At 39.0% G+C, this 24,434-nt stretch overlaps 1 protein-coding gene across 2 annotated transcripts in view; it reads left to right on the plus strand.

Moving 5' to 3' along the window:
- Window positions 1-24,434, plus strand: part of PLD1 (phospholipase D1) — a 288,369-nt gene that overhangs the window by 237,247 nt on the left and 26,688 nt on the right. For both annotated transcript variants that reach the window (XM_055127575.1, XM_055127576.1), the window contains one exon: window positions 18,714-18,848. In XM_055127575.1, the coding sequence (XP_054983550.1) occupies window positions 18,714-18,848 (135 nt within the window). The remainder of the gene's footprint in view (window positions 1-18,713; window positions 18,849-24,434) is intronic.

Here is a 24,434-nt window from a genome sequence, read left to right on the forward strand (position 1 = left end):
ACAGACATGGAGGTGCTGAACCAGTCCATCGTATTCCTCGTCAATGTTGTCAAGGACGGCATCTTCCCATATTGCTGCAGTAGTGCCAAAGAGCTCCTAGTTGGTGGTCATTCTGGGAGTTGTCTTCTTAGACTTAAGTTTTTCAGACTTTTCTCCCTGCTCTGTGAAGTAGAATTTCACACGAAGGAGACGGTGATTTGATCCCGTTTGGAATTTTGGGACAACAGTGACATTGGTCAGGCAAAACCTTCAGTTGAATATGATGTGGTCAATTTCATTGTGGAACTGTCCACCGGGAGACTCCCATGTCCAGCGTTTAGATTCGGCCTTCTGGAGCTGTGAGTTAGCATGGATAGTCTTGGTCGACATGATGAATTCAGACAGTCTCTCACCGTGATCGTTACATTCTAGGCCACGTGTCCCAATGTGGAGTTCTTCGGGCAACATTCTCGAACCTATCTTGGCATTAAAATCACCAACAATGATCTTATAGAAGGTATGGTCTTCTTTATAGAACTTCTCCAGTTCCATGTAGAACCTCTCAATTTCTTCTTCATCGTAGTTGGAAGTTGGTGCGTAGACGATGAAGATAGAAACTGCAGGCAGTGAGCCACATCTATTCAAGCATAATCGTCCAACTCAGGTTGTTAGGCATTCGAATTAATTGATGCTCATGGCCAAGTTTTTGTTGACAAGGACACCAATGCCACCAACGGCTTTGTTGTCGCATGTTCCGAGGAACAATTCTTCTCCAGTGTGGAAAAAGGCGTGATGTGATTGATGCCTCCTCGTTTCGGTCAGACCATTTTAGTCTTTCTTCGTTTTGGCAGTCTAGTTCGTTCCCAATTTTTTTCAGCCTCTCTTTGCTCATCTTTCTTAAAGCTGCTGTATTGGGGGCTCTTTCGGTGACAGATGAATGAGGCCAATTGTTATTGTTGTTGGCATATTGCATTCGAGATGGATAGCTTGCTAGGCTCTGCCGTGCAGGCAAGACACTCTTGGTAGCTTGCCTGGCTCTTCGAGAGGGACAGAGGCTTTTAGGGTGGCCTCCAATCGCCCTTAGAGGTGTTACCATGGTTCACACCAAATTTGAACCTTATCAAATATGGTGTGGGAATAATAGGTATTAAGTGTTTTATGGTGTGTTGTGCGGCCGGAGAGCAACCTGGAGGGTGATGGTGGCGGGGTAGTGGATGTAGTGGGGGTCGGCCAGTGAGGTATTTATCTTGGGTAGGGTGGGGTGTCTGGGTTGGACCCCTCCCTCAGATGCCGGAGATTGGAGGAGGCAGACAGAGGATCTTGTTTCCAGGTCTCATTGAACCTAGAGCTAAGGTTGCAAAGTTCTGCTTACCTGACTTTTCAGGGCTTCACTCGTGCATGAGGTTTGGCCCAAGTGTCCAGAGAGCAACCTGGAGGGTGGCGGTGGCTGGGTAGTGGATGTTCCAATGGAAAACCAGTAGGACCGTTCTGTTGTACAAGAAGGGAGACATCCACGAAATCGGCAACTGTAGCCCAATCTGCCTGCTGTCTGTCATCTACAAGTTGTTCACTTGTGTCATCCTAAATAGAATAGGCAGAACACTAGACAAAGGACAACCATGTGAGCAAGCCGGGTTTCGAAGGGGATTCAGCACGATAGACCATATCCACACAGTGACCAAACTCATTGAAGTTTCACAAGAGTTCAAGATGCCGCTCTGTCTGACATTCATTGACTTAAAGAAGGCCTTCGATTCTGTTGAGACTGAGGCAGTCATCGAAGCCCTGGCCAAACAGGGCGTCCAAACTCAATATATCAAAATCTTCCTCGAGCTGTATTGTGGATTCACCACCAGGATCTCACCATTCTACAAGGAAGTGATCATTGATGTAAAGAGAGGGGTGTGACAGGGTGATACCATTTTACCAAAACTCTTCAGTTCCACCCTCCAGACCATCATGCGACAACTGGAATGGGAAGGAATGGGAGTGAAGATAGACAGTCGGCAATTACACCACTTCCACTTCGCTGATGACATCGTTCTCATAACACCAAACATTAGCCAAGTGGCACAAATGCTGACCGACTTCAACCACGAGTGTGGAAAGGTCGGATTGCAGCTGAATCTCAACAAGACGATGTTCATGAAAAACTGGTCCCTGAAGCTCCATTTGCTCTCAATGGAATGAACATCTCTGAATGCAGCAGCTATGTGTACCTGGGTTAAGAAATCAACATGAGGAATGACTTGGTGCCAGAACTGTGCAGGAGGAAGAGAGCAGCGTGGAATGCATTCAAGAGCGTCAAAGAAGTGGTTAAGAGAATGAAGAACCTCTGACTCCGGGCACATCTTTTCGATTCAACTGTTCTTCCTGCACTAACATATGCCTTAGAGACCTGGGCCCTACGCAAACAGGATGAGAACGCTATTAGGGTATCCCATAGAGGAATCGAAAGAACTATGCTAGGAATATTGTGTCCCACTCAAGTGAGAGAAGGAATCCGGAATTCTGACCTCCGTCAACGGTCAAAAATCAGGGATGCTGTCTCGTTTGCCAAGTCATCAAAAATCAGATGGGCCTGTCATGTAATGCGATTCAGAGACGACTGTTGGACTAGAGCTGTTACAGACTGGATTCCACGGGACGTCAGAAGACTTTGTCAGAAGACAAGATTCCACGGGACATCAGAAGATCCTCCAACTAGATGGTCAGATTTCTTCGTCAAATCTCTGAATGAACGATTTGAGGCTCTTCCTGTTCCTGGAGCGAGCAGATATTATTGGGCTGCACTAGCTCTCGACAGGGACAAATGGAGACATTACTGGCGCCCGCTTGAGCAAATCAAAGATCAACGGGACTACAAGTACAAGTGATCATAATATGAACTAATTTGCAATTTACAACAATTTAGCTATGTTTAGAGAGCTAATGGAAACCATATCTGGAGAATTACAATGTCTATCCAAGCAGAAAATATTTCCAAACAGAATTTTTAACTAAAAAGTTGTTTTTTTGGAAAGGCATGTTCAGGGGCCACTAAATCTATACCCAGTCATGTTCATGAGGGAAGAGCATGGGGTTGGGGGTCATACTTCGGTAAGCCAAGTCATATGCTTTATCTCTTAAGTGATGTTCTCAGACCATAACAGATCATTTGTCTATCTAAAATGAAAAGAATTATGGTGCCAGAGTGAGTGATAGCACAGGGGGTAGGGTGCTTAATTTGCATACCATCGTCCCCAGTTCTATCCTGAATTCCTTATATGGTCCTCTGAGCCTGCTAGAAGTGTTAGGAATTAGGAATATGCCTTGAGAACTGCCAATATGGCTCCCTGAGAAATGGATAAAATACAAATTCTAGAACTGGGAAGTATAGGAGTTGACATGAAATGCTTTTCACTGGAAAGGTTTAGTAGCAGATTGTTGCAGAAAGAAGAAACTTTTTTTTTTTTTTGCTTTTTGAGTCACACCTGGTGTTGCACAGGGGTTACTCCTGGCTCATACACTCAGGAATTATTCCTGGCACTGCTCAGGGAGCATATGGGATGCTGTGAATCGGACCCAGGTCCACTGGGTGCAAGGCAAATGCCCTACCGCTGTACTATTGCTCCAGTCCCAAGAAACATCTTCAATATGGGTTGATTATCCAATCTAAGGAACAGTTAGAGAAAACAATGGGGAAGTAAAAGAAATATGTCTCAGAAATATGTCAATATTTTTTTCATACCAACAAATTGTCAAATCAAATGTCATACCCATACACATGTGTAGGATAACATTGCCAGAGAAAGTTTCATTTTACTGGGTTGTTCCCATTACAGTGCTCCCTTTTTTCTGTGTTTATTTGTAACTTCTTTCTTTGTGCTCTGTTGACTTGTAAATATTGTTTTTCTTTTCTCTTTGAGTCCTTTGCATAGTTTATTTGGAGCCATGTCCTTTTGTATGGGCACAGAAAGACAGTAGCAAATGCTATTCTTTTGTAACCTGGGAGTCATTTGACTCTACATGATATTTTCCTCCTGGGCATCTGTCTCTAGACCTCAGCTGCTTTTACTTCCTAGCACTCCTAAAGGCAGGGTCCCGATGAGAGACAGGATGAACCCAGGGCAAGCGGTGAGCTATGTGCTACCCTGGCATCAAGATGGGCCTGGCCAAAGTGCCTAATGCTTAACAGTAAGTTAAAAGTTTGGTCATGGACAAATGCTGTCATGAACCAAAAAGTAATAACTATATTTAGACCCTGCTAGGGTTAGGAATGATTAATCTGGCTTGAGTGCTGTAGTCTGAGTCTGTAGCAAGATGTTCCCAGGAGAGCTTCACTACAAGCCTCAATGTATCTATTATTGTGTCCATACAAAAATAGCTAGTATTAGATGTTGAGTGAGTTTTTGTACTGAGGAAAGGAGTAAAACACCTTAAGAGGTATTTTGTCTGTGGACAGTCAGGAAGGGCTTTGGAATACCTCTAGGTGGTGTTTCCTGTGAACCAGGTGGGCCCTCTGGAAGGACTTTCTTATGTGGATTTTGCTACCAGACTGTGTGTAGCGTGGGTCCAGAGGGCAAGGTGGAGAGAAACAAAGTGGGAAAGAAGCAGAATCCGGAGAGCTGGGATTGAGGAATGAGGGACCAGGAAGAAAGAGTGCTGGGGGAGAGAGATGAGAGAGTTGGAAGAGAGAGTGAGGGAGTCTTTGGAAGAAAAGCAGTCAGAGCCAGAATCCTGAGAGGAGAGAGAGAGCCAGGGTGCGAGATGAAGTGCAGAGAGACAGGAGGAGACGGGAATGAGGGGCAGTGTGAGACAAGAATGGGGGCTCAGAGAGATTGGAACAGGCATGTGGAGAGAATGGAATGAACGGCAACTGATCAATCAACCAGCTTGGCCCTAGTCTCCTTTTCCGTCTGCCCCATGGCTTGGGCCGCCCCAGCTGGGCGAGCGGCCAAGGACCAACCCCTAACCCGGGCACTAACCCTGGCATATGTTTTATACACACGGAATGGGAATCCCAAGAGAGGGCATACAGAGGAAAATGCAGTTAGCGTATTTAATAACTAAAAACTTCCCACATTTAATGGGAAAATTTTACATTCAAAATGCTTGATGAAGTTCAAATAAAATAAACTGAGAGTTCCACACCAACTTTCATTATAATTGAGTAATCAAAAGACAAAAGCAAAGAATCTGAAATTGAGCAGGAAACAAACCAATACATGGCAATGATCCAATGATCCTCAGTAAGATTAAGATTCAACTTTTTTTTAGAATCATGGAATTCAGACTTCAGCATGATGATAAATGAAAAAGATGGAAAGGAAAGATTATTAACCAAGAATTACACTTCTAGCATAACTTTCCCCCCAAAGTCAAGGAGACATTAAGGCATTCTATGATACAGAATTTATTGCTAGCACCCAAGGGCATCCTTCTAGCAGTAATGAGCAGGTAAGGGACAGTAATTTGAGTCTTTATAAAGAGATAAAGAACAGCAATAGTGTTAACTACATAGGTAAATTTAAAGAGGAATGATACATATATTTTGTTTCTGATCCTATTTTCTTCAATGTTTCTTAAAAGACAACTGCGTAAGTTGTTAGAAGAGATAAAGTCATGAAATTTCCTTATAAGTGGATAGACATGGAAAGTATCATGCTATTTGAAATGAGTCAGAAAGAGAGGGACAGATATAGAAGGACTGTACTCATTTGTGGAGTACAAAATAACATAACAGGAGACCAACATTCAAGGGCAGTAGATAGAAGGGTCAGGAAGATTGCTCCATAGTTAGAAGCCTGCCTCATGAGCAGGTGAAGAGGACAGCTGGAATAGAGAAGGGATCACTAAGAAAATGATGTTTGGAGGAATCGGTCGTGATGGGAGATGTGTGCTGAAAGTAGATAACGGACCAAACATGATAATCTCTCAGTGTCTGCATTACAAACCATAATGCCCAAAAGTAGAGAGAGTATGGGGAATACTGTCTACCATGGAGGCAGTGGGAGGGTGGGAAAGGGGGGGTGGATACGGGGGATATTGGTGTTGGGGAATGTACACTGGTGGAGGGATGGGTGTTTGATCACTGTGTGATTGTAAATCAGACATGAAAGCTTGTAACTATATTTCATGGTGAATCAATAAAACTTTTTAAAGAGACAGCTGTATAAAGCAATAATTTTAAATGTGTGTTGATGATAGGAAAACTTTAGACCAATACCCCTTATGCATATAGACACCATATTCTTCAGTGAAATACTCTTAACTTGAATTCAGCAATATAAAAATAACTGTGCATTATCACCAAATGGGTTTTATTCCAAGAACACAAGATTGGTTTAATATCTGAAATCAATCAACATAATGCACCCAATTTATAGAATGAAGGGCAGAGGCCACACAATCATCTTGCTGGACATAGAAAAAGGACCTGATAAAAATCTCAAACCCTTTCCTAATAACACACACTAAACAAATTAGGAAGAGAAGAAAACTTTCTCAAGCTTGTAAAAGGTAACAATCAATACAAATAGCAGGCATCACTTGAAAGCCTCCACCATTACTAACAGGGTGAGGATATGCATTCTTGTCAAAATTGTACTGGAGATTTTAGTAGGAAATTTCAACAAGAAAAATTAAAGATAGGGAAGGGAGGATTAAAACTTTTTCTTTTTAATAAATGACATGATCTTGTTTAATAAAAAATCTTAAGAATTTCACTTGTATATGGATATGTGCACATATGTGTGAATATATATACACATATGTATCTAGCACTGTTGTCCCGTTGTTCACCAGTTTGCTCCAGCGGGCACCAGTAACATCTTCATTGTGAGAATTGTTACTGTTTTTTGGCATCTCAAATACGTTACGGGTAGCTTACTAGGCTCTGCCATGCGGGCGAGATACTCTCGGTAGCTTGCCGGGCTTTCCGTGAGGGATGAAGGAATCGAACCCGGGTCGGCTGCATGCAAGGCAAACGCCCTACCTGCTGTGCTATTGCTCCAATCCCTGAATCCATAGGTACATAGAAGAAATCTTAGGCAGAACTTTCCATGATATCAAAACTGAAAACTTCTTCACGGATAAAACTCTACTAATCAAGCAAGTAGCACTGCAACACTGTATTCCCATTGTTCTTCGATTTGCTCAAGCGGGCACCAGTAACATCTTCATTGTGAGACTTGTTACTGTTTTTGGCATATTGAATACACCAAAGGTAGCTTGCAGGCTCTGCCATGCGGGTGGGATACTCTCAGTAGCTTGCCGGACTCTCCAAAAGGGACAGAGGAATAGAACCCAGGTCGGCTGCGTGCAAGACAAATGCCCTACCCGCTGTGCTATCGCTCCAGTCCAACCAAGCAAGTATATATGTATATATATGTATATATGAGTGCACACATGTGCATGCACACACACACACACACACACACACACACACACACACCCCATTGACAGAACTAAGAAGTGAATCCAGCAATGTTGTAATATCCTGCAGATCGATACACAGAAGTCAATGGAACTTCTAAAGTTTGGCAATGAATAAACTCAAAATTAAATTTAGAAAGTAATTCCATTTGCAGTAACATTAAAAGATTAAAACATGGTTGACTCTTGGACAGTAAACTAGTAAGAGGTACATACCGCCTTTTAAATTTAAAGTGGTCTTGGCTCCACAGAAAGAAGCTCGGCAATCCCTCAGAAGTTAAACTTATAAATATAAACCTCATAATACAAGAGAATTTTAAACATATTCACAAAATTTTGCATGTATTTTAGTTGTATCATTACTTATAATATCCAACATAAGAAGAAACAACCAAAATTTCCAGTCACTGTTGAATATGGGTTGGGGTATATTGTAGACCCATACAAAGAATATACTTTAGAAGTAAGAAGGATTGTACTTGCCTAGATTCAGCCACAGAATACTTTCAATACATATGTGAGATTCTGGGTTTGATTCTCTGGCATCACAAAAATAAATAGAATAAATTAATAAGGAATATACTGATTTGTGCTGAAACATGGATGGATCTTGAAAATACTATGTTCAATTAGAAGAAATTAGGCACAAAAAAATACCTAATTATCCCATTGTTTTCTGAACTATTACTAATAGGAAAATCATAACAACAGAAAGTAAATTAATTTTTGCCATAGTCTGGGAGATAGTAGAATATGGAATGAATCCTAGTAGCCACGATATTTCCTTCAGGGATGATAAAAATGTTTTAAATAGATACTGGTGATGATTTACAGCTTGTGGATATACTAAAGAAGAAATCCAATACTTCTTCGAAGAAATCCCTATGGATAGCATATGAAAATATGTCAGTCATCTTTTATTTTAGGGATATGCAAACAAAGAAACTTGGTATTATTTCACACCTGTGAGAACTGCTATTCTCCAAGAGGAAACGAACCAGAACTAGGATGTGAAGAGAAGAGAACCTTTTTGTAGCACACCATAGGTGAGATAGGAAGGGCTGGAGCAATAGTACAGTGGGTAAGATGTTTGCCTTGCACATGGCCAACCCAGGTTAGATTCCTCTGGCCCTCTCAAAGAGCCTGGCAAGCTACCGAGAGTATCCCGATCGCACAGCAAAGCCTGGCAAACTACCCCTGGAGTATTTGATATGCCAAAAACAGTAACAACAAGTCTCACAATGGAGACAATACTGGTGCCCGCTCGAGCAAATCGAGATGATAGTGATGATGAGCAATGGGATGAGCAACGGGATGATAGTGACTCTTGTAATGATAGTGATAGTGATAGTGACAGTGACCATAGGTAGGAATGTAAATTGGTGCAGTCATTATGGAAAGCAGTGTAGAGATTCCTTAAAAATATAAAAATAGAAATTCCATAGTATCTAGATAACCCACTTTTGGATGTTGAGAGGTTTGTTTTGTTTTGGTTTATATTATACCTTGTGGTGCTTGGTACTTATTCCTGGCTCTGTGCTCAGGGGTCCTTCCTGACCACTCTGGAGACCATGTGTGATGTCAGAGACTGAAATTACATCAGCTGTATGCAAGGCAAGCACCTTACTCTCTGTACTATAGGTCCAGTCCTACAAAAGAATTTTTCTATAAAAGATACAGAAACATGAATTCAAAGAGGTATATGCCTTTGTTTATTTATTGGAAGTGGATATAACCAAGTGCCTGTTGACAGACTACTAAAGAAGATGTGGCATGTAGGTACATATGTACAACCTGCTTAGCTAATAAAAAATGAAATCCTGCCATTGGCTGGACTATTTTATAATTACTGTATAATTTCACTCAGAAATAAATAAAATAGTAAATTTTTGCAGATGTGAAATATTTTTTAATGTCTGGTACATTCCATACATTTATATAAATATAATCACTGTATCACTGTCATCTCGTTGTTCGTGGATTTATTCGAACGGGCACCAGTAATGTTTCTATTCCTCCCAGCACTGAGATTGTTAGCAGCCTCTCCTTACTTGTCATTCTCAATGATTGGAGGCTCATTCAGGGTCAGGGGAATGAGACCTATCGTTACTGTTTTTGGCATATCGAATACACCATGGGTAGCTTGCCAGGCTCTGCCCATGCAGGCAGGATACTCTCAGTAGCTTGCCGGGCTCTCTGAGAGGTGTGTGTGTGTGTGTGTGTGTGTGTGTGTGTGTGTGTGTGTGTGTGTATCTCACTCTATGATTTGTTGTCTACTGTCTGAACTCCATCAAATATGGTGTGGTAATTATGGAAAATGGGTAGGAATTATCTTATAATGTGTCATGCGGCCGCAAAGCCTCGGAGTCTGGTGGCATGGCTATGGGGGCCTCATTTTATACTCCCATCTAGGAGGAGCAGCCGTTGAGATCTGGAGGGTGGCTGATGAGGAGATTATCTGGTGCCGGCAGGGTGTGGCAGGGTGTGGTTTATGGGTGTGATCCCTGGGTCACCAGAGATTGGGGGATAGCAGACAGAGGATCTCTGCTTCTGGGTCCCATTGAGTCCAGAGTCCAAGGTCACAAAGTTCCGCATTTTCTGGGTTCTATGGGACTTCATTCGTGTGTGAGGATCAGCTGGAGTGTCTGGAAAGCGGCCTGGAGTGTGGTGGTGGTTGGGTAGTAGAGGTTGGATGCCCGGGCAGGGTCCCTTGGGGCAGGAAGGATTCTCACCCACCCCCTTCTGGGGCACCCTGAGTGAAGACAGCCTGGCGCAGAGTCACACAACATAAAGTAAATTATTTTGTGCCTGCTAAGGGGGAAGGCTGGGGGGGGGGACAGGTGGAGGGTACTGGTGGATGGAAGGTGGAATTGATGAGAAACAACTATTTCCTTTTTTTTTTTTTTGATTTTTGGGTCACATCCAGTGATGTTCAGGGCTTACTCCTTGCTCTGCACTCTGGGATCACTCTTGGCGGTGGTGGTGCTCGGGGAACCCTGTGGGATGCCAGGATCAAACCCGGGTCAGGCCTGTGCAAGGCAAATGCTCTCCCTGCTGTACTATCACTCCGGCCCCAGCAACAACTATTTCATAAACAACTTGGTATATGGTGGTGTTTAATTTTTTAAAAACAATGAAATACACAACTCAGACATGGCAAGAAATACCCAGCCTCAGTGCAACCACTATGGGGGACTGTGAGCAAAACAGTGTGGAGGGAATGTGCAGAGAGGGGGTGTGGGGTGTGGAATGCACTAGAATTTTGGTGGTGTGCATGGTGAGGTTTATACACTTTTTAGAGCATGATACATGAAGTTTACCTCCTGCAGTGTATAAATATGATCATTTACTTGAATATTCTAATCAATAAGAGCACTAGTTTGGGGGGGATAATCAAAGCATTTTATTGGTGTCTTTAAGAAAAGGTTGAAAAGCTGATGTCCCTGACTGGCCATGATCTCCCCTGCCTCACACAGAAAAGAGTAGAACACTAGTCTTTTTTAAAAAATTATTTATTTTAATATAGAGAACAGCCATAACTGTTGATACAATTCTAGGAGTAAAATTTATTAGATAACAACGTTCCAACATTAAAATCAATAAATATTAAATATCAGTTTGTGTGAAAATTGTCCTATCTAATTGTGGGGTTAAGACCTTGTCTAAGAATTTATTAAGCTGTATGTTGCTAGTAGAGCCACCTGTGTTATTGTTTTTGTTTGTTGAATTTAGTTGGCTTCTATGTTACTTTTCCATCTAATTTGGTATGTTCAGACTGGAATTTTAGTATTGAGGAATTAGGAGGTATTGCAAATCCAGAGACTTCAGGACCTAGGGTAGGGGCCAGTGAGTGGATATGATAGTGTCTGTGGGAGGTGGGCGTGGCTGCCGGGCCTTCAGGAGGAATGGGTGTTTGGGAGAGGCTGCCCACCCCAACTCCAAAGAAAACACCAGTATTCTCAGCCTGAGCACCAGATACCTGGAATTATTCACAGTTTGGCTTCTCTGCAAAGAATATTCCTGAAGATGTGGAGTTGAGTCCTTGCGATGGCTGTGGTAGTGGGGTAGAACACTAGTCTTAAAATGTCTTTTTGATATAATATGGTCATTATGTTAAAGACCTTTGGTCATTAGCAAAAGAGGACAACCAATCTAAAGTCAATTAGATTGTTAAGTAGAAATGACTTCTTTAAATATTTTATTATCAGTGATAATATTTTAGAGGAGAGATCTTGCAATTAGCTATAAAATTATAGTGGTATCAGTTTGATTAAAAGAATTGCCAAACATGTTTGAATCTAAGAAAATTAATTTACCATATTGTTTTTCTTTAAGATATAAATTTTAGTGTATATATTTTTTATGTTTTGGAAGCTTCAATTGAGTTATTAGTGTATATGTAACTATATGTATAAATATATGTATAAATGTATATATAAATATATGCTGATATATTTATACATATATTTAAAGTATAGTGAGAAACCACTTTAGTTGTGTGTGAGAGAAAGTGTTAATTTCCAGTACTTTTTCATTAATGGTCTGCTCTCCCTAAAAAAATTAAATACAACTTTAAACATATGACATTCACATCATCAATAAATAAACATTTTCAAAAATCATTATTCAATCAATACTTCCAAAAGTTGTATCTAATTGCCTCCAGGACAAAGGAAAATTAGAACATTTTTTAAAAATTTTTATTTTCTGATGACTTAAATACAGTGAATGATTATAGATGAAATGTGAATTGAACATATCAGGAAAGCCTTTCTGTACTGAAAATGACTGGTAAAAATACCATATGAGGTTAAAATATGATGAAAAGTCATAACAAATCTAGTATTTGGTTTCTCACTACTACCCATCCCCCTGCCATGCACTGAGTTTATAATAAAGTATTTTTTTGGTTTTCGACCCTTTTTCTGCCCTTGCCTATTCAAAGAAAAAAATAGATTTTAATACAAGAAGTCATTTATTGAAATATTTTCAAGTACTCTGGGAACAAGTCAGAAGTTGGCATCTCAACGAGGGAAGTGTTGATACTCTTAGCCTGGGAGAACAAATTAATTATATAATGCCTCCCTTGGAGGTACAATGTTGTATTGTTGGTTTTGTTTCTGCAACTGTAGTGGGTTTTAAATATATGAACCAGCTAATCTGTAATTGGATTGAGAACTATAGTTCTCTATGGTTTCCATTCTTTAAAAATAACAAAACTGTTCCTATGACTATGTTAAAAATTCCTGGAAAGAAAGCTACTAGCCATTAGTGTATAATTAGCTGATAATCAAATCTTTGGGGTTTGGTGCTTAATTTAAAACATTTCTTTACCATTTTGTAATTGTTGTAAATTATAGCATTTTAACAACCAATTTAGTGTAATTTAACAAAATCAGGATTAGAAATGTACATGTACAAAATGCTACAAAATGTTAAGTAACAAAAGTCTATGGTAACTCTTTAAGTACTTCTAAAAAAATATCTCTTTATTCCAAGGTGCCTGTTCACCTTGGATAATTTGGTGATATACCTGATAATCCTAACATACATTGTTTTATAACAATACATGTGGTTTTCTTCTAGTTTCTTCAAAAGGCACTTGCTTCTCAGTTATATTTTGATCCCCCATCTTGACATCATCCACTTTGTACTCTTTGCTTCTTCTTCTTCTTTTGATTGAATCACCATGAGATACAGTTACGAAGCTTTTATGATTGAGTTTCAGTCATACAATGATCGGACACCCATGCCTCTACGGGTGCACATTTTCCACCACCAATGTCCCCATTATACTTCCTGCCATTCCCACCCACTCAAGCCCCAGCCTCTGTGGCAGGCACCTTCCTTCTTATACTTTCCCTACTTTTGGTCATCATCATTTGCAATACAGATACTGAGAGGCCATGATGTTTGGTCCTTTGTCTTCTTTGCTTCTTAAACCAGTTTTCTTTACAAAATAAAGCAAATAGAACAGAAAATGTGGAATTAGAATGAGATAGCATTTGGAGGCTAGCCAAATATAGTAATATAGTAATAATGGGTTCAGGTAACAATCATTAATTGGACCCAGAGATGGCCCCATGGCTTAGAAAGCACCTAAGCTTATTCCTTGGTGCCATACAAGCATGAAAACAATCCTGACTGTCCTGTGATCAGGGTTTTCTGTGAGGGAAAGCAAATAATCATCCTGCATGTTAAATCCAGGGGTGGATCTTGAGCAAGAAGGTGGATAATTACACAGATTAAAATATTTTCCCACACAATAGTAATTTTAGAATAGAGAAACCTGACAGCACCTTGTGGTGACTGAAATCCTTTTCTTCCTTTTTCAATTTACTTTTTCTTTATTTACATGGAGTGTTGGATCGGTTCTTTCTTGTCATAGGTGGGAGCATTAATCTATTTGATGGGCCACACTTTAATTCTTTCATTCATCCAGAACATTCTGTTTCTGGCCTGAGGCCTTGTAACTGTTATTAACCGGTAACTCCCTAGCTGGTACTCTCCAGTGCTGCTATGGAATGGCACCAGTTGTGCTTTTAGAGAACTGCAGATGGTTATGTGTCTTAAACCATGTGGCTAACAACTAGGATCACACATCTTAAACATTACTGAGAAACAATCTCTAACTCTTGGAGAGAGTTCAGAAATGATAACTTTCATCATAATTTCTAAATGTTAACCTTTCCCCTTTATTCTTCTCTCTAATAGATATTATTTAACTGGTTTTTCCTCTTCTGAACTAATTTGGGAAATAGTTGCATACCTAATGTTCATTTGTTTCTAATTAAATAGCTCTGTGTTTCCAGGGGAAAGAGATACGACTCAACCCACTAGAGTTCAGTTACCAAAATAAGTGAATTGAGCATTGACATATTTTTATCTTATTTGTATAGGTCTTATGGAAATCTTATTAATGTACTGGAAATCTTATTAATGGGCTGGAGCAATAGCACAGTGGGTAGGGTGTTTGTCTTGCACGCAGCTGACCCGAGTTCAATTCTTCCGCCCCTCTTGGAGAGCCTGGCAAGCTACCAAGAGTATCTTGCCCGAATGGCAGAGCCTGGCAAGCTATTCGTGGCATATTCGATATGCACCAAACAGTAACAACAAGTCTCACAATGGAGACGTTACTGGTTTCCACTGGAGCAAATCGATGAGCAATGGGATGACAGTGATTAATGTACTTCATAATAAAAGGGGGAAAGTATTTTTATTTCCTGACTTAGATTCTAACACACACAATATGTTACATTTAGCTATCATTCATCTTAATTTTTTATATAAAATTTTCTCTTAATTATTATGTCAGGATTTTTATTTTTTTAATTTTATTTTTTTATTTTTCTCTTTTGGTATTAAACACTATTCTCTAATGTAATGATTCTATATAGTGCTCAATTTCTTGATTTGAAATCTGTAAGAATTTCAGATATTTCCCAGATATTCCCTTCTTTCCCAGATATTTATTTATATTTCTGTGGATTTATGAGCTCCTGATAATTTATTTATTTTCCCGATGGATTATAATTTTGACGTTCAGGTTTGGCTCACAGATTTGGCTCCCACAGGCCTTTTTAAGCTGGGCCCCTTGTGCATTTGACATATGCTTGTCATATTCCCATCAACTTTCTTTTAATTGACATGAGTATTTCAGACATATCCTATACATTCCTAGAACTTGCGTGAACATAGGTTCTTTTAGTGAAAACTGACTTTTAGAAACCAGAATCTTGGTACTAGATATGATTACTGGTTCTGGGATATAACTACTTTAGATCCTCTGTATACATACTCTGACATAAGTATATATTTTACATCTGTTGGGAAAGTTATTAGATGTACCTAGCTATATTGATTAATAACACGTTTTATATGAATGGATTTCCTCATATTAAGCACACTTGTACTCTGAGAACAGATTTCCCCTGCTCATAGTGTATATTTTCTGAAGTTGTACCGCCAACAATAAATCATAAATAATAAGAGTATATGTAGTGTTGTTCAAAGAATGATATCCCCTAAAGCACCTAAGTTTTAGATTTATACTAAATCAGAAGCTCTAGGTAGGATCCCCAGATTCTGCTTCTAACAAGTCCCCACAGAGATGATCTTTATGAATGCTGGAAGCCACTGATCTTATCGTGTTGTTCAATGTGGACTTTTTTAAATAGGAAGGTCACTGCCCCAAAGTTTATTTTATTAAAATGTTTTTTAATAAAATCCTCTTTATGTGTTAAAATTTTAGATCGTGGCCAGTTGCAAGAAAGTAGATATTACAGAGAATCCAAAACTAAAATCTCCCCTACCACCTGAGTCTTTGCCCATTAATTCATTCAGTCATTCTCTAATTTGGTGGGGGGAGGCGAGGGTGGGTGTGCAGGGAACTATGCAAGGATTGAGGATGCAAAGATTTATTAAAGCACTGTGATTTATAAAGTTACTCAGTTGAGTTTTTAACACACAATATTACAGCACCCATCCCACCACCAGTGTCATCCTCCCTCCAGCAATGTCCCCATGTTCCCCCCCCCCCCATATCTCACACAACCACCTGCCCTCCAGCCCACTCTCTTGGCAGGCATCTTTCTGAGTTCAGTTGTTAAAGTTTGGGTCTCTTGATTTCAGTGTTGTTGCCTCTGTGGTTTGGGTATTTGGCTCTATTATCCTTTAACACTAACTTTGTCCCTGAATCACCTGACCTGGCCTCCAGTTGCTTCTCATCTGTCTCTTCTCCCCTGCTCCTCTACTCTTTCTTTCCTTTTCCTTTCTATACACTGGGGCCAAGGTTGATCTGGGTAACCTCTCTTTAGAACATTGCCCTGATCCAGTTATTCTAAATACCACTTAAAAGTGATATCAGAGGATGCAAATATTTTAAGAACCCCCCCCCCACACACACAAAACAGTAAGAGAACTGGTGGATTAAATATATATTTTGAAAAATGATAAATTAGGGGTTGTATTAGAAATGTTTTCCAGGATCATTTTGGGCATGCAAGGTTTAATTGAGATGATGAAGTGTTTAATGCTCCTCTTTCTAGATCGGAGAAGACTTTAAAGTTGTGATAATGTAGGGCTGGAGCAATAGTACAGCGGCTAGGGCATTTGCCTTGCATGCAGCCAACCCGGGTTCGATTCCTAGCATACCATATGGTCCTCCGAGCACCACCAGGAGTGATTCCTGAGTGCATGAACCAGGAGTAACCCCTGTGCATCACTAAGTGTGACACAACCCCCCACCCCCGCAAAATAAAAAACCAATAAAGTGGTGATAATGCTTTAGAGGTAGCATATTTCTAAGACATTACTAGCAAATGGAAAAAACTGCCCAACATGTACAAGTGCCTGAGTTTAATTCTCCCATACCACAGGATTGCCTCAGCACTCCAGCATGTACCCTTGTGGTCACAAACAGCACCAGGCCTGAGTAACACTGCCTCGGAGCCTAACTTTGACCCACATTGCTGAGTATGGCTAAGAGTGGCATTGGTCTGAAGAGAAATATCCTTACACAAAGCTCTTCAAATTGATCTCTTACTGATCTGCTACTACACTGATGAATCAGTTCTAGTCTAGTATGACTATAATATTGCTTATAGATATGAGAAATTTTATCTATAAATGGATATTTATCTATATCTATATATAACCTATGAATGAACTTCTTTCCAAGAAGCACAAATTTGATACAAACACTGATTAGCATCAGTAGTAATATAGAAAACATCAGTACCATATAGAAATTTGATTAAATTAAGTATTCATTATATTAGTATGCTACAGATTCCCTTAAAAAAGAAAAAATATCTATATGAATACTATATGAATATCTATATGAATACAAATTCAATTAGAATTTGTGATGGCTTTGTTCCACTCTACTTATTCTTTGTATCAGACTTGGCTTATCTAGGACAACTGCTATGGGGGAGAGAGGGAGGCCATAATATTTGTGACTAACACATGCCAGGATAATGGTAGTGGAATGACTTTATGAAATCTGTTTCTTCTTGTCACTTAAGTGGCCCTCACACGATGAGATGGCAACATTTTAAAGTGTAAACCTGGTTAACAGAAGAATAAAATTCTCTGAAGAAAATTCTCCAGTGTCAAGTGTTGTCAAGATACATTTATTACCTAATTTTAATGACTTTGGAGGAGGAGTGATATTTATTTTTTAAATTGATTGATTTGGTTGACTCATCTTTGGACCATTCCTGGCAGTGCTCAGACGACCCTATGAAGTGCCAAGTATTGGACCTGGGTTGGTCACATGCAGGGTCTTGTACTATTTCTCAAGCTCAGGAATGTTATTTAATTGAAAGTGTTCTTCTTTACCTCAGGTTATTTCATAAAACTGAACTAGTGCTTTCTCCTGAATGCATTATAAGCTATATATCAAGTACTTGGGCACATATTATGCCTGTGATTTAAACTTCATCAGATGACAACCAAGATTAATACAAATGTCACAGTGTAGGACTGGGATGTCTACCCTGGGTCTCATTTATTTATCACAACAATACTTATTTGTCATATTAAAATAAAATGCTGACATTTGACTATACTTTTGTTTGCCTAGAAAAACAGGAAAACATAAAAAGCACTTCATTGTGATTTTCTATTTTTTAAATATTTTTATTGAAGTATCATTGCGTTTAACATTATATGTTTCAGGTGTTTATCATTATGAATCAACCCTTCTCTGTACTATATTAAGCTCATCACTAAAAGTCTACTTCTTTTCTTCATTATACAATGAAATCTTTTTACCCAGTTTACCTATTTTCTTTTCTTTTACCTTTCTCAACCAATTATTTGGTCTCATAGTGTAAAAGTTTGATTTTGTTGTATTCAGTTTATTCATGAATAGAATCAGATAGTGTTTTTATTTTTTTTTTATTTTATTTTATTTTATTTTTTGTTTTTGGGTCACACCTGGCGATGCACAGGGGTTATTCCTGGCTCTTCACTCAGGAATTGCTCCTGGCGGTGCTCAGGGGACCATATGGGATGCTGGGATTAGAACCCGGGTCGGCCTCGTGCAAGGCAAACGCCCTACCCGCTGTGCTATCGCTCCAGCCCCTAGATAGTGTTTTTAATGTATACTAATCCATATTAAAAGTATTAAATATATGTCTGCTTATATGTCTTCATATAAGCAGACATAGTTTGGGATATTCATATGTGTACACAAAAGATACAACCTATTCTGAACCTGTTTTAGTAATATTTTAAACTATAATAAAATTTAATGTGTCTATATTGGGCTTGGTTTTATTGATTCCAGCAATTTCTTTTTAAATTTACAGTTGGCAATCAGTGGATAAATTATATATCATTCTGTGGTCTTAGAACACATTCTGAGCTTGAAGGAAACCTCGTCACTGAACTTATCTATGTCCACAGCAAGTTGCTAATTGCTGATGACAACACAGTTATTATTGGTAAGTACATGATCTATAATTATGCTCTTGCTAGTTTACTTTGTGAAAAAATCTTCTATTCCTCCAAAGCTTCCTTTGCTTTGAGAAGCACAGTAACGTAATATCTAAACATTTCAGGGACAATCTGTTTTCGCATGTAACCTATAATTCCTATTTTCATCTATGAAAAATAAAAGAAATAGAGATGTAAAGCTATTAAGTGGATTCTATACAAATTACAGTAGCCGAGTTACTTAGCTGTACAGTAATCTGCATTGTTCTCATAATTACTTTGTTATATTATCATTTTAATTTTTCATTCAAGCACCTAGATTTGGGGAATTGGAAAAGGGGAGAAGGGTGTGATGAGTAACTTGTGGTAATTTGCATCCCATCTATAACTCTTTAATTATGCAAGAGTCAGAATGGGACGTGTACAGCCAGAGTGATAATACACTGGTAGGCCACTCGCCTTGCATGTGACCAACTCGGGTTGGATCCTCAGCATCCCATGTGGTCTCCTGAACACCTCTAGGAGTAAGCCCTGAGCACTGCCAGCTGTAGCCCCCAAAACAAAACAAACAAAAAAATAGAAAAGATACTGTAGTATTACTGTTTCAATGCTTATTTACCATCCTTCACTCCCTTGAAGTTTGGATGGTATTAATCAGGATGCAAAGCAGACCCTATGTGTGTGATGTTAAATAGAAATTATACAGTCATCATATGACATAATGACATAGCCCTAGATTACTATGTGCCATTTTTTTAATCAAGGATACACAGTAGATTATCCACAGTTCTCTACCCACTGATATATTTAATGGAATTGCTAATTTTACATTCTGCCCACATTAATTAATTTGACCAAAGAGGTGTTGTTTATGCACTTGGAAAATGTTTTAATACACATGGAAAGCTTCATTTTTCTACTGTTAAAAAGTTTTGTCTTTTATGGGGCTGGAGTGATAGCACAGTGGTTAGGTCGTTTGCCTTGCACAATTGAAGCCAACTTGGGTTCAATTCCCAGCAACCCACATGGTCCCCTGAGCCCTGCCAGGAGTAATTCCTGAGTGAAGATCCAGAAGTAACCCCTGTGCATTGCTGGGTGTGACCCAAAAAGCAAAAAAAAAAAATTGACTTTTAATATTATTATATATCCTGGAATGCCAGGTCCTGAGAGAAATAAACGGTTAATAATCAGCCACATAAATGAATCTACAAGGGTGGGAGCTGGTCCATTACTGGGAATTTCACTTGTCCCTTTTAAGTAAAGTGTAGCTTCTCAGCTATAATAAGGTACTTCTCTGGTCTGTAAGAACATAAAAATCACAGAATATTTTCACATATTTTTTGGCAGTAAATATGCTTTTTCCATTTTTATCCTTTGCTGAAAAAGGAACTAAAAAATCTGATATAGAGGGGCAATGATACTGCCTTATCTGGAGCACTGGAGCATGATTTGAGAAACATGAAAACAATTCTGAAGACAGAAAATGTGTAGACAACCATGTCATCATAGACATGAAGACACACAAACAAACACACATGCGCGCGCACACACACCGCGCACACACAGACACACACATCCATTTACTATGCATTTAAGAAATATATTTTGTTTCTTCAGCTCATACTCTCTAAACTCTCTTTAGAAGATTATTTCCTCTCTTACATTTCCCACTAAACGTGGTTTCTCTTATTTCCCCAGGGCTTCCCTGGCCTTGATCTTCCTAAGCCAAACTCAGAATATTATTTTATTAAATTTAGTGATGACAGTAAGAAGGGGAAATATTGATGTTTTCTGAAATGGAAAAGGAAACAAAACTAAATAAAACTCACTTGATATTTTCAGCAAGATTTCAGAACTCTTGAAATGAAATGGGCAAAAGTAAATATTCTCCTTTTAAAGGTGTTTTTGACTTTCTAACATTTTTTTTACAACTGAGAAATACAAAATTGTTTTAAATGTCAAGCCAACAGTCAAATAGGTTTGTAAAATTTTTGAATTAATGTATTTTCTAGAAAAGTCTCTGAACTCTCAAGTGTGAACTGTATTGAGTTGGGATTAATTGGTGAAATTTTCACATGATCTTTAGCCACTCTCTTGAAACAAAGTGTGGCCTTGGGACCTTGAAGGTTTACTTTGGTCTTCAGAGGCTAGGTTTCTTCTTCTTCTTCCCAGAGACAAAACAGATTACCCCAGGAGAAAAACCTAAAAGCACTTTTCTTTCTCAGTGAACACTCTAAAATGAAACAGGTTTGCTGCTGCTGCTCGTTCGTATTGGCTCTGCTTAAGTTCATGACCTAGAGAAAAGCGTTTAAAATTCTCAGAGAGGAATTTGAGAAGTTAGTTTGAGAATATTATACCAGTGGTATCCAAGTATTTCGAGGACAAAAATAAATTAGCCTGTGATTGAATATCTTGACATGGCAAATATATCCATGTCAAATTATTTAATAATTGACATTAAAAATTGCTAATTGTTTATCTTGACTTTTTTCCTCACAAGAAAAGATCAGTTTCTCACACTAAAGACCCATTTTGTGCAGAACTTTGTTTGTTGCCCCAGATGACCCTGATGATTATGGAATCTGTGAGTAAACTAGCTTTCAGATCTACTTTAATATTGGCACTTAAAATGAACATCTATTAGATTTTCTAAATGAAACATAGATATTCTTGAGTAGAATTTAAGGCCTACTGATTAACTGATTAAACGTGTAAAACAGCTTTCTTGTTTTCTATATTCTCTTTTTATTGAATCACCATGAGATCCACAGTTACAAAGATGCTGGTGATTGACTTTCATTCATATAATATTCCAGCACCCAAACCTATACCACGTGCCATAGTTTACCCACCCTTGTCCCCAGATTCCCTCCTGCCACCCCTGCCACCACCTGCCTCTCTCTCTCTTCTCTCTCTCTCTCTCTCTCTCTCTCTCTCTCTCTCTCTCTCTCTCTCTCTCTCTCTCTCTCTCTCTCCTCATTGTGATTTGCAATACAGGTATTGAAAGGTGATATCACATGTCGATCCCTTTACCTTCTTTCAGCACTCAGTTATTGTCCAGAGTGAACATTTTCAGCTATCATTTCCAACTGTCATAATCATAGTCGTCCCTTCTCTGTTCTAATTGAAGTCCCCACCCCACTTCCACTGCAGCAAGTTTCCACCCATGGATCAGCCCTCATGGTCCTCATTGCTACTGTTTTGGGTATTAGTCTCTTCTATGTTTTAATATTCCACAAATGATTGCAATCATTTTATGTCTACTTTCCTCTCCCTCTGATTATTTCACTCAGCATGATACTTCCCACATCCCAAATTCCACAAAAAAAAAAAAAGACTTCATTTTTTTCCCTAGCAGCTATGTAGTATCCTATTGTGTAGATGTACCATAGTTTTTCTATCCAGTCATCTGTTCTTTGGCACTTGGGTTGTTTGCAGATTCAGATTCTGGCTATTTTGAATAGTGTTGCAATCAAAGTGCAAATGGCTTTTCTGCATTGTGTTTTGGGTCCTTAAGGTATATTCGCCAGGGCAGTATTGTTGGTTTATACAGAAGCTCAATTTCTAGTTTGTGAGGAATGCCCATAACATTTTTTCAAAAAAGCTTGTACCAGTCAGCATTTCCACCTGCAATGAATGAGAGTCCCTTTTTTCCTGCATCTGTGCCAGCATTTTTTGTTCTTGTTCTTTTCTCTGTGATTGAGATAGTATCTCATTGTTGTTTTGATTTGCATTTCCCTGATGACTAATGATGTAGAGTACTTTTTATGTGCCTTTGTCTATTTGAATTTCTTCTTTGAGAAAGTTTCTGTTCATTAGTTCTCCCTATTTTTTTGATGGGGTTGGATTTTTTTTTTGGTAAAGTTCTACCAGTGACTAACATATCTTTGATAGTAGTTCCTTAATACATGGGTATTGGGTAAATAACTTTTCCCATTTCATGGACCGTATTTGCATCCTGGTCATCATTTATTTCCTTTGAGTTACAGTTGCTTTTTAGCATAATGTAGTTTCATTTGTTTATCTTTGCTTCCACTTGCTTGGTCAATGGTGTTTCATCTTTTAAGAATGCCTGTAGCTTCTAATATCCAGGATATACAAGATACTTGTAGAACTGTATAAGAAAAAAACCTCCAATCCCATCAAAAAATGGGGAGAAGAAATGAACAGAAGTTTCCTCAAAAAAGAAATACAAATGGCCAAAAGGCACATGAAAAAAATGTTCTTCATCACTAGTCATCAGGGAGATGCAAATCAAAACAACAATGAGATATCATCTCACACCACAGAGACTGGCACACATTCAAAAGAACAAAAGCAACCAATGCTGGCATGGATGTGGGGAAAAAGGGACGCTCCTTCACTGTTGGTGGGATTGCCGACTGGTCCAGCCTTTCTGGAAAACAGTATGGACAGTCCTTCAGAAACTAGAAATTGAGCTTCCATATGACCTCACTATACCACTTCTGGGAATATATCCCGAGGATTCAAAAGAGCACAGTAGAAATGACATCTGTACCTATATATTCATTGCAGCACTGTTCAAAATAGCCAAAATCTGGAAACAACCCGAGTGCCCTAAAACAGATGACTGGTTAAAGAAACTTTAGTATATTACACAATGGAATACTATGCAGCTGTTAGGAGAGATGAAATCATGAAATTTGCTTATAAATGGATAAACATGGAGAGTATCATGCTAAGTGAAATGAGTCAGAAAGAGAGGGACAGACATAGAGGGACTGCACTCATTTGTGGAGTGTGGGGTAGCATCATATGAGGCTGACACCCAAGGACGATAGATACAATAATGGCCAGGGGGATTGCCCCATAGCTGGAAGACTGCTTCATGAGCGGAGGGGAGAAGGCAGATGGAATAGAGAAGGGATCACTAAGAAAATGATGGCTGGAGGAACCAGTTGGGATGGGACATGCATGCCGAAAGTAGATAATGGACCAAACATGATGATTTCTCAGTGTCTGTGTTGCAAGCCATAATGCCCAAAGATAGAGAGAGAGTATGGGGAATATTGTCTGCCTTAGAGGCAGGGGTAGGGTGGGAAGGGGGGTACACCCGGGATATTGGTGGTGGGCAATGTGCACTGGTGGAGGGATGGGTGTTTTATCATTGTGAGATTGTAACCCAAACATGAAAGCTTGTAACTATCTCACGGTGATTCAATAAAATTTTTTTAAAAATGCCTGTAGCTTCAATGTCATGGAGAGTTTTGCCTACATGTTCCTCTGTATAACTTATGAAATCATGTCTGATATTGAGGTCTTTAATCTGTTTTTATTGGACTTTTGTGCATGGCATCAGAAAGAAGTCTGAGTTCATTTTCTTGCATGTAACTGTCCACGTTTCCCAGCACCACTGTTAAAGAGGCTTTCCTTTCTCCACTTCATATTATTGTTCTTTTATCGAGGATTAAATGATCACATATTTGAGAGTCTGTGTCAGGATAGTAAATTCTATTCCTCTGATCTTAATATCTATCTTTATTCTACTACGGTGTTGTTTTAATTACAACCTCTTTGTAGTACAGTTTGAAGTTGAAGAAGACTATGCTTCTCATCTTATTTTTCCCAAGGAT

This window comes from Sorex araneus, chromosome 2 (assembly GCF_027595985.1).
Source record: "Sorex araneus isolate mSorAra2 chromosome 2, mSorAra2.pri, whole genome shotgun sequence".
Taxonomy (NCBI): domain Eukaryota; kingdom Metazoa; phylum Chordata; class Mammalia; order Eulipotyphla; family Soricidae; genus Sorex; species Sorex araneus.